The 16,463-nt window shown below is 35.5% G+C and overlaps 1 protein-coding gene across 3 annotated transcripts in view; it reads right to left on the minus strand.

Moving 5' to 3' along the window:
* Window positions 1-16,463, minus strand: part of PRKCQ (protein kinase C theta) — a 156,040-nt gene that overhangs the window by 111,902 nt on the left and 27,675 nt on the right. For 2 of the 3 annotated variants that reach the window (XM_053716425.1, XM_053716424.1), the window contains exons 3-6: window positions 15,538-15,598; window positions 6,350-6,515; window positions 1,374-1,405; window positions 1,195-1,280 (exon numbers count right to left, since the gene is read on the minus strand). In XM_053716425.1, coding sequence (XP_053572400.1) covers window positions 1,195-1,280; window positions 1,374-1,405; window positions 6,350-6,515; window positions 15,538-15,598 — 345 coding nt within the window. The remainder of the gene's footprint in view (window positions 1-1,194; window positions 1,281-1,373; window positions 1,406-6,349; window positions 6,516-15,537; window positions 15,599-16,463) is intronic. The other variant, XM_053716426.1, reaches the window with a different exon arrangement.

A 16,463-nucleotide genomic window follows, 5' to 3' on the forward strand; every position in this document is an offset into this window, starting at 1 on the left:
GTAACAGGTTACAGGGAACAGGTTGTAGGTGGGGTTACACAATGACCCCTCTCCAAAGCTATATCTTAGGCCCCTCTAATGAACAGCAATGTTATTATGTCAGTAACACACAAATCAATTATTTGACCCCCTTGGATGCCAGTAACACACACAACAGTGATTTAACACCATTTGACTACCTGTTGCAGTGTTTGTACACGCCTGTGGTTCCCAATACAAACACAGAGCAGTGATTATATCCTAGTGGCTTCACATAACACACAAAGAACACTGTTTTAACAACTCCTAGCCAAAGACACAAAAGATTTGTTGTCACCTTCATGGCTGCCACTAATACAGAGAGTAGTCCTTGTACAATGTCACTTCTTTCTGGGCCATATTTGAAATGCACAGTCATATGAGGTCACTCAGGGGCCTGGCCAATATTTTTGTATAGAATTTACAGGACAGCCTGATGAAACACTGAATACTGGATACCTTGCAACCCTAAGTTCCGGACAAACCCCATTATGGGGGTGATCACAATTCTTTAGAAAAACATATAAACTGATCTATCAACGAAACTCCCCATACACTTTAATGGTGTTTTTCTGTTGATAATCATTAAAGGGACAATCTACTCAAGAATTTTTATTGTTTAAAAAGATAGATAACCCATTCCCAAGTTTTGCATAACCAACACTGTTATATTAAATACACATTTTTACCTCTGTGAAAACCTTGTATCTAAGCCTCTGCAGACTGCCCCCTTATCTAAGTTTTTTGACAGACTTGCATTTTAACTATCAGTGCAACTCCACGGGAGTGAGCACAATGTTATCTATATTGCACACATGAACTAGTCTTGTCTAGCTTTGAAAAACTGGCAAAATGCACTGAGATAAGAGGCGGCCTTTAAAGGCTTAGACATTAATATATGATCTTACCTAGATTTAGTTTTCCACAAAGAATACCAAGCCAATTTGATGATAAATGTAAATTGGAAAGTTATTTAAAATTGCATTCCCTATCATGAAAGTTTATTTTTGACTTGACTGTCCCTTTAAATATGTATTTCTAAAGGATTGTTATTTACTCCTATGCTTTTAAATAAACACTTTTAGAGAAACAAAATGTCATTCATTTCAGCTTATCTGAAACCGATATTAAGAAATATACAGAATATTTATCTTGTTTACACAATTAATGACATACCATAGTTTCCTTGCTGTTGATGGCAGATCCTGTGCATTTTGCTATAACTTTATCAATACATTTCTTGTGAATTGCTGCATTGCAGTCTGTATTTGGGTACAAAATAAAAATGATTGAAGCGCATGTGTACATTCTGCCAAGCATATATAAGTATGCAGCAGTAAATTAAGATATCTTACGCCTGCATTGGTATCCTTGTTTGTTCAGGCCCCTAAAACAATAAGCAAAGAAAACGTTAGTTTCACTTTAATAATTCCGCACACAAAAGTGACTGGTTGAAACTAACTTAGAGGTCTCTCCCTATTGAACACTTAATATGTTATTCCATGCATTATTTACTAGAAATAGGTATGTGAGCTTCAGTGAATTAAAGGGACATACAATCCAAACTATTCAGATAAAAAATACAATTTTAAACAACTTTCCAATTTACTTCTTTTATCAAATTAGCTCAAATTAACTTCATTCTCTTGCTATCCTTTTTTGAAGTTGCAGCAATGCACTACTAGTGCTAAGTATGTGCAGCAACAAATCCGCATCTAGCTCCCAGTAGTGCATTGCTGCTCTTAGGTATGATTTTCAATAAAAAATACAAAGAGAACAAAGCAAATTAGATAACAGAAGTAAATTGCAAAGTTGTGTAAAATCACATGAATCATGAAAAATTTTGGGGTTCATGCCCCTTTAACTATGAAGAAGCTGTGAAAACTTTTTAGTGAACTGCACATGTGGATAATTTTAACCCTCATGAATATTATTCATATAGCTACCTGGGGTATAAAGAAATCCTCACATGCACCTTCAGTCCATGAGCAGAACACAATTCCCAGGCTGCACAGCAATCTTATTGATTAAAAAATGTTTTGCATAATTATAAAACAGGTTGAGAACAAACTGCTTAACCCATTTACTGCTGAACTATTTCACTCTCCTGTGCTAGAGTTGTTTTTTGCTATTTGGCACTCATAGAACTTAATAATGAAAAATTTATTTTCTGTGAGGTATCCACACAAATGATACCTATTCTTTTCCCCAAACCGAGCAGTTTTAGAGTTAATTGGAAAGTTAAAAAAAAAAAAAGAAAGTTCTATCTAAATCATAAAAGAAAAAAAATGGAGTTTCATGCACCTTTCAGCGTGATAACAGTCTCTACCTCTCACTATCTACCAAATATACAACCCCCCCATGCAGACACAAGTTCAGGCTGCTAGAATCCAATGTATGCGTCAGTGTCTGCAGATATAGATAGTGGTTTTCACAATTGCTCAAATATAAACATTGCCATATGTCTTTCTAAACACTGCACATTAAAAGGGACAATGTCGAGCATTTACTAAATGTCGAGCAGTGAATCATACGCTGTGAAATGCTTGAGCAATGCCATCCCCTGCTCACTGACGGCCAATCGGCCACTAGCAGAGGCAGTCAATCATCCTGATCGTATCGTATCAGGATGATTACAATCCGCCACCTAAAAGGTTAAGGAGCAGGGGTCTTATGAGCACTGCTTCTTAACTTCCGTTTCAGGCGGACCTGAAATGATGGGACTCCAAAGCAGCATCCGATGGGACTCCAAAGCAGCATCCGATGGGACTCCAAAGCAGCATTCACTGCTTCATAAATGCAGCCCAATGTACTCACTGTATCTAAACATGTTTTTTTTTAGATCTTTCAGATGGATGACATCATTTTTGGGAGTGTTTCTTTAAATTAGTTTATTTCTGCTCACTGGGCATATAACTGTAAAACAAAAATCCCAATCTAGCTCATACTTATTAGCACTTAACCAGTCACAGGCATAGGCAGAAGACAAAAACAACTTAGATCCTGCCACTTTCCAGTAGATATAAATATATTATAAATTTGAACAAAAGGCAAAGGATTGTAATGAATATTTTGTACTAACTTTATGTATGCACCAAGTAATATAATTACGGAGATGTTTTAATTAAGATAAAAGTAATGATATTTTATTGCTGATCCATCTTGTGAAACAATTTGCAAAGTAATTATGGCATTTTATCTAGTGAGCTAAATTAGAGCACAGAATAATTGAGCTGTCTAATACATGCTGTATAAAGGATAAAATGTACTAATCTGCAGATTTAATTAATTTGATTTAAAGAACATGTTCAGTGCCAGTTTTAATCTCAGCTCTTGTTCAATTTAGCGTTGACAGAACACGTTATTGTCCTTCCGCTGTGAAGTTATGTTGTGCTATGTAGTGGGGTTTCTAAGAGAAGCGGGAGAATTCTCACCAATTCCAGTAAGTATTGTTCAACAACTTTTCCACCACAATTTACCCTAACCATGACCCCCTTAATCCTAATTGCCACAACCTTACTCCAATTAACCCTAAATAACTCAGATCCAAGTACGCAAAGGAAATTGCACATTAGATTTTTCTTTGCATAAATGTTTTGTAGATTATCTATTCATAATAAAGCTAATCTGGGAGTGTTTTTTTAACAATATATAGTTTTGCTTATTTTTTTAAAACATTGTGCTAATTTTAAGACTCTTAACCAAGCCCCAAAGTATCAGATGTAAACTGAAGTCTTCAGATTCCTGCTTTATACCGTTTGTGTAATGGTCTTTTCCTATTGAGGGAGGGGGGAGTGTCTGCTGTTCCTGCTTTTCAGTCCCTTTCAGTTGGTGTCCCAGCCTAATCTCATCAACCATGCTAAACAGGGAGCTTCTAAGTGTTTAAAAGGTTTTATACTGGATGTTTAGATTAGTATATTAGCATATTCTTCTTTAGAGTAGTGTCTATTACAAGTAGTTATATGAAAATTGGTGTATACGCTCCCTTTAAAGGAACTTTAAACAGTAAATGCAATTTTGTGCACCACTCTCTGATTATGGCTGCTGCCACTTTGGAACCTAAGTTTCACTGCAAGAATCTGAAAGTGAGATGATGCACATGTAAAAACACATTTGTACTGGAATGCAGTAAAATGGTGGCACCCATGGCTTGAGGGAGTCAGAGAATAAAGTCAAAACTAAGATTATACAATGTATTTTATATTTAATGTCCCTTTAATACTATTTCCTAGCACCCTCTTGTCAGCCATATATCCTAACTTCCAAAAACCACTATAACAAGGGAGTCAACTTCACTAAACCCAAATGCTAAACTCCACACTAAACATTCTAAAACACCTAAAACAATCCCACAAAAAAAGATTATTTTCCTACATTAATCTTTATTCCAGTGATGTTGTCCTCCTTGATTAAAGCATATATCCAATCAGCAGCCTCTTTTTGCCTTTGTAAAAATGGTCGGCAACTAGACCAGATTTCCTCTTATTTATCATTATTTTAATTCTGATTGGTTAAAGGGACACTCAAGTTAAAATTAAACTTTAAGGATTCAGATAGAGAATACAATTTTAAACAACTTTCCAATTTACTTCCATTAACAAAATGTGCACAGTCTTTTTATATTTACACTTTTTGAGCCACAAGCTCCTACTGAGCATGTGCAAAAATTCACAGAATATACGTATATACGTATATGCATTTGGGATTAGCTGATGGCTGTCACATGGTACGTATATGCATTTGTGATTGGCTGATGGCTGTCACATGATACAGGGGGAGTGGAAATAGACATAACTTTGAAATTTGTCAGAAAAAATCTACTGCTTATTTGAAGTTCAGAATAAGTGGCTATTGTCTTTTTATCGTGCATTTGTTGATTATGCCAAATCTACTGTATTTACTGGTCCTTTAAGTAATTAACCAGTCAGGATTAAGGACTAGATTACAAGTGGCGTGCTAACAATAGCGCGCACAATATTGAAATATTGCACCCACGCTAACTTGCACTAATATTACAAGTTTAAAGTAAATGGGACTGCGTGAGCACAAACTACATTCGTGCTCGTCGGGTTAGCTCGACTGAAGTCCTCACATAAAGGGTTTGGGGCCAAAGAAAAATTTGCACCAAACACAAAATAAATACATTACAATAAAGTGTTACACTTATATATACTCTATCTATTAATAATATTCATATAAATATAACAAAAATAAAGTTATAAGGGTTAAATGGTATATGACAAGGTATTTGAATGGGAAGGGCTATATTGTGTATATATACATACCAAAAACATATCTAAATATGTGTATATATGTATATATATATATATATATATGTATATATATATATATATATATATATATATATATATATATATATATATATATATATATATATATATGTGTATGTATACATGTGTATTTATGTGTTTATATATGTTTATAGATACATATATAAACATATAAACACATGTATAAACATATGTATATATGAGAGCAGGGGGCAATGGTGCAGGGATGAGCAGGGGAAGAGCTTGTTGCAAACATGGAGGACAGGTTCTCTATCTGTGAAACTTGTCTGCCTGCCAGATGATAAATCAGACCCAATTTATTTTTGGAAGAACATCTTAAATTTTTCAAGCAAATATGCTTTGCGCCTGCTGCTATCAGGAAATTTGGTAGCAGGCAAATGGATACCTTAGGGAAGTGTTTCTCAACCACGGTCCTAAAGTACCCCCAACAGTCCAGGTTTTAATTATAGCTGAACTAGAGCACAGGTGAAATAATCAGCTGATTAGTAACCATGGTTACTAATCTGCTCTCACCCATCAGCCGATTATTTCACCTGTGTTCTAGTTCAGCTATAATAAAAACCTAGGCTGTTAGGTGTATTTGAGGACCGCAGTTTAGAAACACTGCCTTAGGGGAGAGGGCATACAATATCAGGGGCAAATTGATGCAACATTTATAATGACAAAGACTGGTCAGGTTCAGGTTGTATTTCGCTGAAATCTTAAGGAACATGATAAAAGAATTGTGCATTTCGGTTTTCAATAGAAGCATTTTTGCAATATATTTGTAACTGCAAAAATGTTTCTGGTAATATCTATTACTGTTTCAGAGGCATATGGTTATGTGTCGTGTATTGTGTCAGAAGTGAGACACTCGGAGAATGTGCAGTGATTTTTTACTTGAAGCATTATTACTAATACAAGTATTTAACAGATGTTTTTGTTCAAAACTGAAATGCTCTCATGCACAATTCATTCTTTAAATTCCCTGTAAACCGGCAATATTACGATTTAGGCGAGTATAATTGTAATTACTGTACCAAACAAATTCATGGCAGACAGAGCAGAACGTAGGTTGTGGGAAGAAAGTTGCTGTGAACTCATGACGCTTGACCTGGTGAATTTTCGCCTGCTTGATGGCTCCACGTCGCTGATGTAAATAAAATTCATTGTCTGAATCAGATTCATAATAATGTTCTTTAGGATCTGTGCAAAACACAAACACATAACAACAACCTCATATCAGTATATGATGTACAAATCTTATAATGTCTCTTATTTTCTATTATAGCTGTATTTTTAAAAGAACATTTTATGGAATACCATGATGTTTTAATAAACTGTTAATTTATATTTTTCAATCCTACACATAACTGTAATTAATTCCAAATGTGTACCTTGTTTGCACCTCTTGAACCAAGCTGGGAAATTGCTCATAAACTGGTTGCGCTCAAGTGCATGCACACTGTTAATTAGACATGTGCATTCGGTTTCCTCAAGAATGCAAATTCGTGACGAAACAAGGATATTCATTTAATTTCCACTAAACAAATATCAAAACGAATGCACCCCAAAATTGAAAGACAATGAATAAATAATGATGAAATTCATCAGTATTCATTTGTTTCCTATAAATAAATAATTGTGCGCTGGAAAGCCGCGCTAACCTGGTGACCTTCACAGAGTCCCTGCCATGCTAATAGGAGGTTTAGTGCAGAGGCACTAATAGGAGGCTTAGTGCAAAGGCGGTAATAGGAGGCTTAGCTCAGAGATGCTAATAGGAGGTTTAGTGCAGAGGCGCTAATAGAAGGCTCACTTTTTCACCTCTAGCTTGTGAACATTTATATTCATTTGATGAAAACAAATGTAAATGTTCTATGAATATTCAGTATTCATTTCATTTAAAACAAAATAAATACCCAAATAGTGCAGCCAGCATATATTCTGGAAAACTAATTTTCCTGATTGTTCGTTCTGAAAAATTCTGCTGAACTTAATTTTTCGTGGCTACATATATCTAGTGCTAATACACCAATCAACATTAGAATAAATTAACACATTTGCACACCCAGAAGGCACAGATATAGAAGTAATTACAGTTTGAAGAACTAACAATTTCAAAAATATTACTAGCATTGTCCATTTTTATAAAATAAAAAACAGTATACATTTAGGAAATAAAGATAAATTGAAATACAGCACTCACATATTATGCTATTATATGACAACAGTACTAACATTAAAACAAAAATCATTCCACCCTAAAAAAGACATAAACAAATAACATTAGACTTAAATAGGATTTTTATTAACTAGAATTAATTCTAACTTAGGTGTTGATCACAATCCTTTAGAAAAACCTTTCAAATAATTATCAACAGAGAAGCGACATACATTTATGGTGATTTTTGTAGATAAATAATTTGATAATTTTTTTCTAAAGGATTGTGATTGATCCTTATTAGTGATGTTGCGAACTTAAAATGTTCGCGAACGAGCGAACCGGACGAACAGCCATTGACTTCAATAGGCAGGCAAACTTTAAAACCCACAGGGACTCTTTCTGGCCACAATAGTGATGGAAAAGTTGTTTCAAGGGTACTAACACCTGGACTGTGGCATGCCGGAGGGGGATCCATGGCAAAACTCACACGGAAAATTACATAGTTGATGCAGAGTCTGGTTTTAATCCATAAAGGGCAGAAATCACCTAACATTCCTAAATTGTTTGGAATAACGTGCTTTAAAACATCAGGTATGATATTGTATCGATCATGTATTGTAAGGGTTACGCCCGCTTCACAGTGACAGACCAAACTCCCCGTTTAACGCACCGCAAACAACAGCAAACAGTCCATTTGCACAACCGCAAACTCCCCATTTGCACAAGGTTGGATACCAAGCTAGCCATGTCCCGTTCCTTGTCCTCACTGATGTAATTGAAGGTATCTTCCTCCACCCAGCCACGTACAACACCAAGGGTCCCCGAAAGGTGACAACAAGCCCCCTGGGATGCCTGCTGTGTTTGGTCTTCCACCTCCTCAAAGCCACCTTCCTCCTCTGACTCCTCTTCTTCAGACTCCTCTTATCAGGGGACGTGTATATGGCATGGATTTTAGGAACCGGGAGATGGAAAAAGATGCTTGGTCGGTCCGGCCACGAGATCGATAGATTTGTTAGATAGATACATAGATTAGATAGATAGATCAATAGATGCAATAGATACATTTGATAGATACGACAGATAGATTTGATAGATAAATAGATAAATTTGAAAGATAGATATTTTCCCAGACAGAGAATTACAAGACGTGCGGTCTGGGACCCATGGTAAGGTTACTTCCTTTTGCACAATCGAGTACAGGTTGGGGATTGCCTTTTGTGCAAAGAAATTTCGGCCGGGTACCTTCCACTGCGGTGTCCCCTATCAGGGGACGTGTATATGGCATGGATTTTAGGAACCGGGAGATGGAAAAAGATCCTTGGTCGGTCCTCCTACTTCAAATTTGGGGCACTGCGCGTGCAATCTACTGTGCCACCAGATATGAGTGGTGTGTTAAGTAGTACTATTCTTCAGTTTAATCCCTGTTACGTCCCCTATCAGGGGACATGTATATGGCATGGATTTTAGGAACCGGGAGTCGGGAGATGGAAAAAGATGCTTGGTCGGTCCAGCCACGAGATAGATAGATTTGATAGATACATAGATACATAGATTAGATAGATAGATCAATAGATGCAATAGATACATTTGATAGATACAATAGATAGATAGATTTTTATTTTTTTAAATGTATACTTACACTACTATTAAACAAGATATGAGTGGTGGCACTGGGCAAGTGGGCACAGTATACGCTGTGAGCCTGACACAAAAAAGCAGACTGATGTTTCACAGTCCAAAAAGTTTTTATTTTTTTAAATGTACATTTACACTACTATTAAACAAGATATGAGTGGTGGCACTGGGCAAGTGGGCACAGTATACGCTGTTAGCCTGACACAAAAAAGTAGACTGATGTTTTACAGTCCAAAAAGTTTTTATTTTTTTAAATGTACACTTACACTACTATTAAACAAGATATGAGTGGTGGCACTGGGCGAGTGGGCCCAGTATAAGCTGTGAGCCTGAAACAAAAAAGCAGACTGATGTTTCACAGTCCAAAAAGTTTTTTTGTTTTTAAATGTACACTTACACTACTATTAAACAAGATATGAGTGGTGCACTGGGCATGTGGGCCCAGTATAAGCTGTGAGCCTGAAACAAAAAAGCAGACTGATGTTTCACAGTCCAAAAAGTATTTTTGTTTTTAAATGTACACTTACACTACTATTAAACAAGATATGAGTGGTGGCACTGGGCAAGTGGGCACAGTATACGCTGTGAGCCTGACACAAAAAAGCAGACTGATGTTTCACAGTCCAAAAAGTTTTTTGTTTTTAAATTTACACTACTGTTACACCAGATATGAGTGGTGGCACTGGGCTAGTGGGCACAGTATACGCTGTGAGCCTGGCACACACGCTGGCAGGCAGGCAACTGCAATTAGATAACACAAGCAGACTGATGTTTCACAGTCAAAAAAGTTTTTTTTTAATAAATTTACACTACTGTTACACTAGATATGAGTGGTGGCACTGGGCAAGTGGCTTGGCAGGCAGGCAACTGCAATTAGATTACACAGGAAAAAAAAAAATATATATATGATGTTCTAGCCCTAAAAAGGGCTTTTTGGGGTGCTGTTGAGCCAATGACAAGAGTTCTATGCATGTATCCACCAATCAGCAGCCAGGACCCACAAGTGCATTGCTGCTCCAGATCTCACCTAGGTAGGATTTTCTACATACCAAGAGAAATAAGCAAATTTGATAACGGAAGTAAAGTATCTAAAAATCTCATGCTGTAGCTGAATCATGAACATTTATTTTTGACTTTCATGACCCTTTTAGGCAGATGACCCACATGTTTCAATGCTAATTTATTATAAGGAGAATATTCATGACAACTGTGGCTTAGAGGAGGGAAAGGAGAAAGGTGACATGATAAACACTTTCACATTTATAAAAAAATGAAAAAAGTAAACATTTTTATTTTTTAGAAAATAGCAATGCCAGAACAAGAGATCATGGCATCAAGTTAGAGAATATTACGTTTGTATAAAGCACCAGTAAATACAGTAGATTTGCACAAAAAACAAATGAATGATAAAAAGACCATGCAATAGCACTTAGTCTAAACTTCAAATGAGTAGCAGATTTTATTCTGACAAATTTTAGTTATGTCTATTCCCACTCCCCCTGTATCATGTGACAGCCATCAGCCACTCACAAATGCATACACATATATTCTGTGCTCATTTTGTTAATGGAAGTAAATTGGAAAGTTGTTTAAAATTGCTGCTCTATCTGAATCATGTCTAATTTTGTCTTGAGTGTTCGTTTAAGAGTAATGTTCATAACCACTTTTATATATATGTCTTCCTCACACCTTACTACCTGCCCAATTGACCCTAATTCTTCACATCTAATACCTTCTCTCTCCCCCCCCCCTCACTCCGGCTCTTACTCACATATTCAACCTATCCCTTTCTACCGGCTCATTTCCTGCCTCCTTGAAACATGCAAAGGTCACCCCCATCCTCAAAAAACCCTCCCTCGACCCTAACTCTCCTGCAAACTACCGCCCCATATCACTACTCTCGCTAGCTACAAAAATCCTTGAAAAACTAGTTTTCGATCGCCTAACTCACTGTCTTTATTCAAACTCATTGCTCGACCCACTGCAATTTGGCTTCCGTCCCCAACATTCAACTGAGATTGCCCTCACCAAGGTTTCTAACGATCTCCTTTCTGCTAAAAACAAAAGCTACTACTCTATACTCATCTTACTTGACCTCTCTGCTGCCTTTGACACTGTTGACCATCCCCTTCTCCTACGGATTATCAGCTCTCTTTGTCTCTTTGACACTGCCATCTCCTGGATTCACTCTTATATCTCTAACAGATCCTTCTCCGTCTCTTTTGCTGGTGACTCCTCCTCTCTATTGCCTCTGTCTGTTGGAGTACCTCAAGGCTCTGCTCTCGGTTCTTTTCTCTATTTACACTTCTTTACTGGGTAAACTAATCAACAGCTATGGCTTCAACTATCACCTCTATGCTGATGATACCCAGATCTACCTATCCACCCCTGCACTCTCTCCTTCTGTCAATTCTCACATCAGCGACTGCTTATTTGGCATTTCCTCCTGGATGGCCTCTCACCACCTAAAAATAAACATGTCCAAGACCGAACTACTTCTACGCCCCCCCTCTAACTCTACTCCAGTTTCTAATTTTTCCATCACTGTTGGCGGCACCACTATCTCCCCATCACCCCAAGTCCGCTGTCCTTCATTCCCCACATCCATATGCTCTCCTCATCCTGCCGCAACCACCTACGCAATATCTCCAAAATTCATCCATTTCTGAGTGACGAAACTACTAAACTGCTAATCCAGTACCTGGTAATTTCCAGACTTGACAACTGTAATAACTTGCTAACTGGCCTACCTCTCTCCTGCCTCTCTCCCCTTCAATCCATCCTAAATGCATCTGCCAGGCTAATCCACCTCTCTTGATGCTCTGTTTCTGCTGCACCTCACTGTGAGTCCCTTCACTGGCTCCCCATTCACAGCAGAGTTAAATTCAAAATTATCACCCTGACCTTCAAAGCCCTCACCAATGCTCCCCCACCCTACCTGTCCTCACTCATCAACAAATATACTCCAGCCTGCCCCCTAAGATCCAACAATGACCTGCTCCTTTCGTCCTCTACCATCCCCTTCTCTCATGCTAGACTACAGGACTACTCTTGTGCGGTACCAACCCTCTGGAACGCACTTCCTCGAGCTGTCAGACTTTCCCCAAACTTCTCCTCCTTTAAACATTCCCTAAAGACTTTTTTGTTCAGGGAAGCTTATCACCTGACTCATTAACAAATTAACTTCACTTACCTAACAGTTGGCGCTTTACAAATAAAGAATAATAATAATAATAATATACTGAAAGGGTGGTTGATATATTGAATATACTGCCTACAGAGGTAATAAAGCAATTTAATTAGTATCAAACACTGTGGGCTAGAGTACAAGCAGTATTTAACTCTGCTATAAGTAAGTTTTTTGCATGCTTAGGGTAGCGTTTGTATTACAAATTGAAAGTAAAACGTTTTCACTTGCGTGATAACCGGATGCGTGTAAAAAGCTGAAATTAGAATATCATTACCACGTTAACATATGACCAAAGAAGTCAATGGAGCAAAAAAGTGGAAAAAAACACCCTACTTACGAGCAAACCCGATCGCATATTTTTAACTGTGCTAATCCGACATGAAAATAATAATATTTAACATTCCAATGTTTTTCACATAAAAGAATATGTTCTATTTATTCATAAATACATATTTATACATATATCTTATGGTATTTTGGTACAATATATACGTTAGTGGACTATTCGTTGTGATGTACCTGTGCTGACCTCTGGAGTGTTTTAAACTTGTTCAATAAAGACTGTGTTTTTACTACTACAAACCGCTGTCTGCAACATCTTCTTTTGCTGCTTATATATATATATATATATATATATATATATATATATATATATATATATATATATATATATATATATATATATATATATATATATATATATATATATAAGATATATAGAAATATACAGATAAATATAGGAATATCTATTAATACATATTTAGAACATATTCCCCTATGTGCTTAACATTGGAATGTCAAATATATACAATAAATACAAAGTTTTATACTTTATTAAATATGAATATTGCATATGTTTTTACATGTTTTCATCTACTTGACTGCATAGGGTTCCAATATATGTCTATATATGTATACATATGTATGTATGTGTTTACAACAAACTCCAAGCAGCCGTCAATCAAATAATATTAACTAGTATTAAAACATAGCTTTTATTTTAGCTTGCCATAAAATCAATGTTTCGTAAGCAGTCACTTGTAGGTTAACAGCATAATTCGTCAGCCTACGCGTTTTGTGCCGAATACACAGCATTTCATCAGGGCATGTATGTGTTTATATCTGTATATATGTCTGTAAATATATATATATATATATACTTGCATAAATACATAAATACATGTGTACAAACTTATAAACACACACACACACACACACACACACACATATATATATATATATATACACATTAAAATATGTACAGTATATGTGTGCATTTCTATGTTAAAGCCCTTTGTATGCCTTTTATTTTCTAACAGCTGAGACCTCATTTATAACTTTTTGTGTAATAATTCTTTTGAAAATGTTTTATTAGTGTAACTGCACTTTTTAATGTATTTTTTATGTGCTTTGTGACACTTTTTTGTTTTGTGAATCAATTAATCAGAGCCCTAAGGTTGCTGTAATAATTCTATTAAAATCGTGATTGTGCACACGCGTTCACATTTGCTTCCAACTTGTAATATGAGCGCTACATCTGACGCACGCAAACAGTCATGATAAACCCGATATCACTCATGCATAACTGTTAGAGCGCCACGCATAATCTGGTCCTGTATGATGTATGCATAAAGCTATCTATTTATTCTTTTTATACAATGGACCATCTGTTTTTTATCTGATTGTGTTGTTTTTTACAGTAAGTAAGAAATAAATAATACATTAGTATTTATTCAGTATAACAGCCACTTCCTATTTTTTGTCAGACAATAAAGTTTATCTATATTCCAAATATTTTTTTTTATTATCCAAGTGGGGTTTTGATGGAATTAAAAAAGCTAACATATGATTTTATTCTATGGAGATTTTTAATCAATAAAACTAACACTTTTAGGGCTAGGATACAAGTGAGGCACAAACTGTTTTGCGTAAGCAATATCGTCTTTCCGCAAGTCTTTTTAATTGCGCTGATATTACAAGTTGAGCGAAATCACAATTGTGCTAGCGTAATCGCCATTTATGCTTCAATCCTTACCGCAATCTCAGAGTTGTGGTAAACTGTTTACCAAAACAACAAAGTTACACAAATCACTTGCAAATACATTGCAAAGTACACTTACACTTATATTAACACTGTCTAATAAAAATTATTTTATAAAAATATTGCACACAATAAAAAAAAAAAAGCCGTCAACATTTTTTTTCTCCATTAACTTCTATGGGGAATGCTAAAATGCAATGGTGTTTGCGCGATCTCTAGTATTTTTTTCTCTATTGATCTCTATGGGGAAATGCATGCACGTGCACGAGAAAACTTAAGTTAGTTTGCGCTATTTGGGTTACCACTTGCTAAAAAAATATTTTTGAGGACCTTGTAATATGAACGCAAACCAACTAGCACAAAAAAGCTTAAAGGGACACTGAACCCATTTTTTTTTCTTTCGTGATTCAGATAGAGCATGCAATTTTAAGCAACTTTCTAATTTACTCCTATTATCAATTTTTCTTCGTTCTCTTCATATCTTTATTTGAAAAAGAAGGCATCTAAGCTTTTTTCTTGGTTCAGAACTCTGGACAGCACTTTTTTATTGGTGGATGAATTTATCCACCAATCAGCAAGGGCAACCCAGGTTGTTCACTAAAAATGGGCCGGCATCTAAACTTATATTCTTGCATTTCAAATAAAGATACCAAGAGAATAAAGAAAATTTGATAATAGGAGTAAATTAGAAAGTTGCTTAACATTTCATGCTCTATCTGAATCACGAAAGTAAAAATTTGGGTTCAGTGTCCCTTTAACTCTATCGGAGTTTTCGCGATCATGGGGAAAAAATACAGCGTCATTTGTAATCTAGCCCTTAACCATTAAAAATATTCAAGAGAAAGACACAAAATGTTGTATTATCTAATATCTCAGTATATAAGAGAGTGTAGATTAAATAATTTTACACTTCACGATATATGGAGAATCTACTTTTTTAGGTATAGTTCACATTATTGATTTTGAGGATTCCCACAAACGACCACTATATTTGCGTTTAATAATAAAGATTTAGGGGTTTAATCACATTTAGAAAAACTTATCAAATGATTTATCTACAAAAATCCCCATAGATTTCAATAGTGATTTTCTGTTGAAAACCATTAGATAAGCTTTTCTAAATGATAGTGATCAAACCCCTTAATGTATTAAATAAACATTTTTTTAGGAAATATAGTGAAATATTAAATGTACTTACCAGACTGCTCCAGGAAGTATCTTGCATTCATTATCATCCTTCCTTGTGGTTTCAGTTCTATCTATACAGAACAGAAATAGACTGAGTATTCACAAAACTTGCAGCGCTATTCATAATCAGTACTATTAAAATACTACATTTTACATAGTTTTAGAACAGCTCGTGGATGGATGTCATCAATATACCTTTGCTAGCCAATTGTACCAAAATACAACGACTGACTTACACTATTGCCTTTTTAAAAAAATAAAAAATGGGCTAGTTTACAAGCTAACTTGTACACATATTACAAGTTGAAAGTAAACGTGACCGCGCGAGTGCAAATTAAATTTGTGTTCATCGGATTAGCGAGACTGAAGTCCTTGCATAAAAGGTTAGGGCTAAATTAAAAGTTCAACCAAAACGAAACATAAATACATTAAAATAAAGTGTTACACTCATATATACCTTATCTTATTAAAATAATTCATATAAATATATAAAAAAATTATTACAAGGGTTTAAAGGTATATGGTATATGACAAGGTATTTGAATGGAAAGGGCTATAATGGATGTATACATATATATATACATGTCTAAATATGTATATGTATGTATATAAACATATGTATATATGTTTGTACATGTGCATGTATGTATTTATATGTACTGTATATATATACATACATATCTTTCGTCACAAATGCACATTCATGATGAAAATTGGATTTTCGTTTTCATTTTAAAACAATGAATATCCAAAAGAAATGCACATTGTCATGATCATGAAAATCATCAGTATTCATTCATTTATTTTAATTATTTTTAAGGGGTTAATACTTACCTTAACGCGCGCTAATCCGATCCTCATTCCAGAGTCCCAGCCGCTCTAACATGTGGTGTTTTAAACTAAACAAACACCAAATAGTGCAGCCACCGAATATTC

The sequence above is a fragment of the Bombina bombina genome, chromosome 6, assembly GCF_027579735.1.
Source record: "Bombina bombina isolate aBomBom1 chromosome 6, aBomBom1.pri, whole genome shotgun sequence".
Taxonomy (NCBI): Eukaryota; Metazoa; Chordata; class Amphibia; order Anura; family Bombinatoridae; genus Bombina; species Bombina bombina.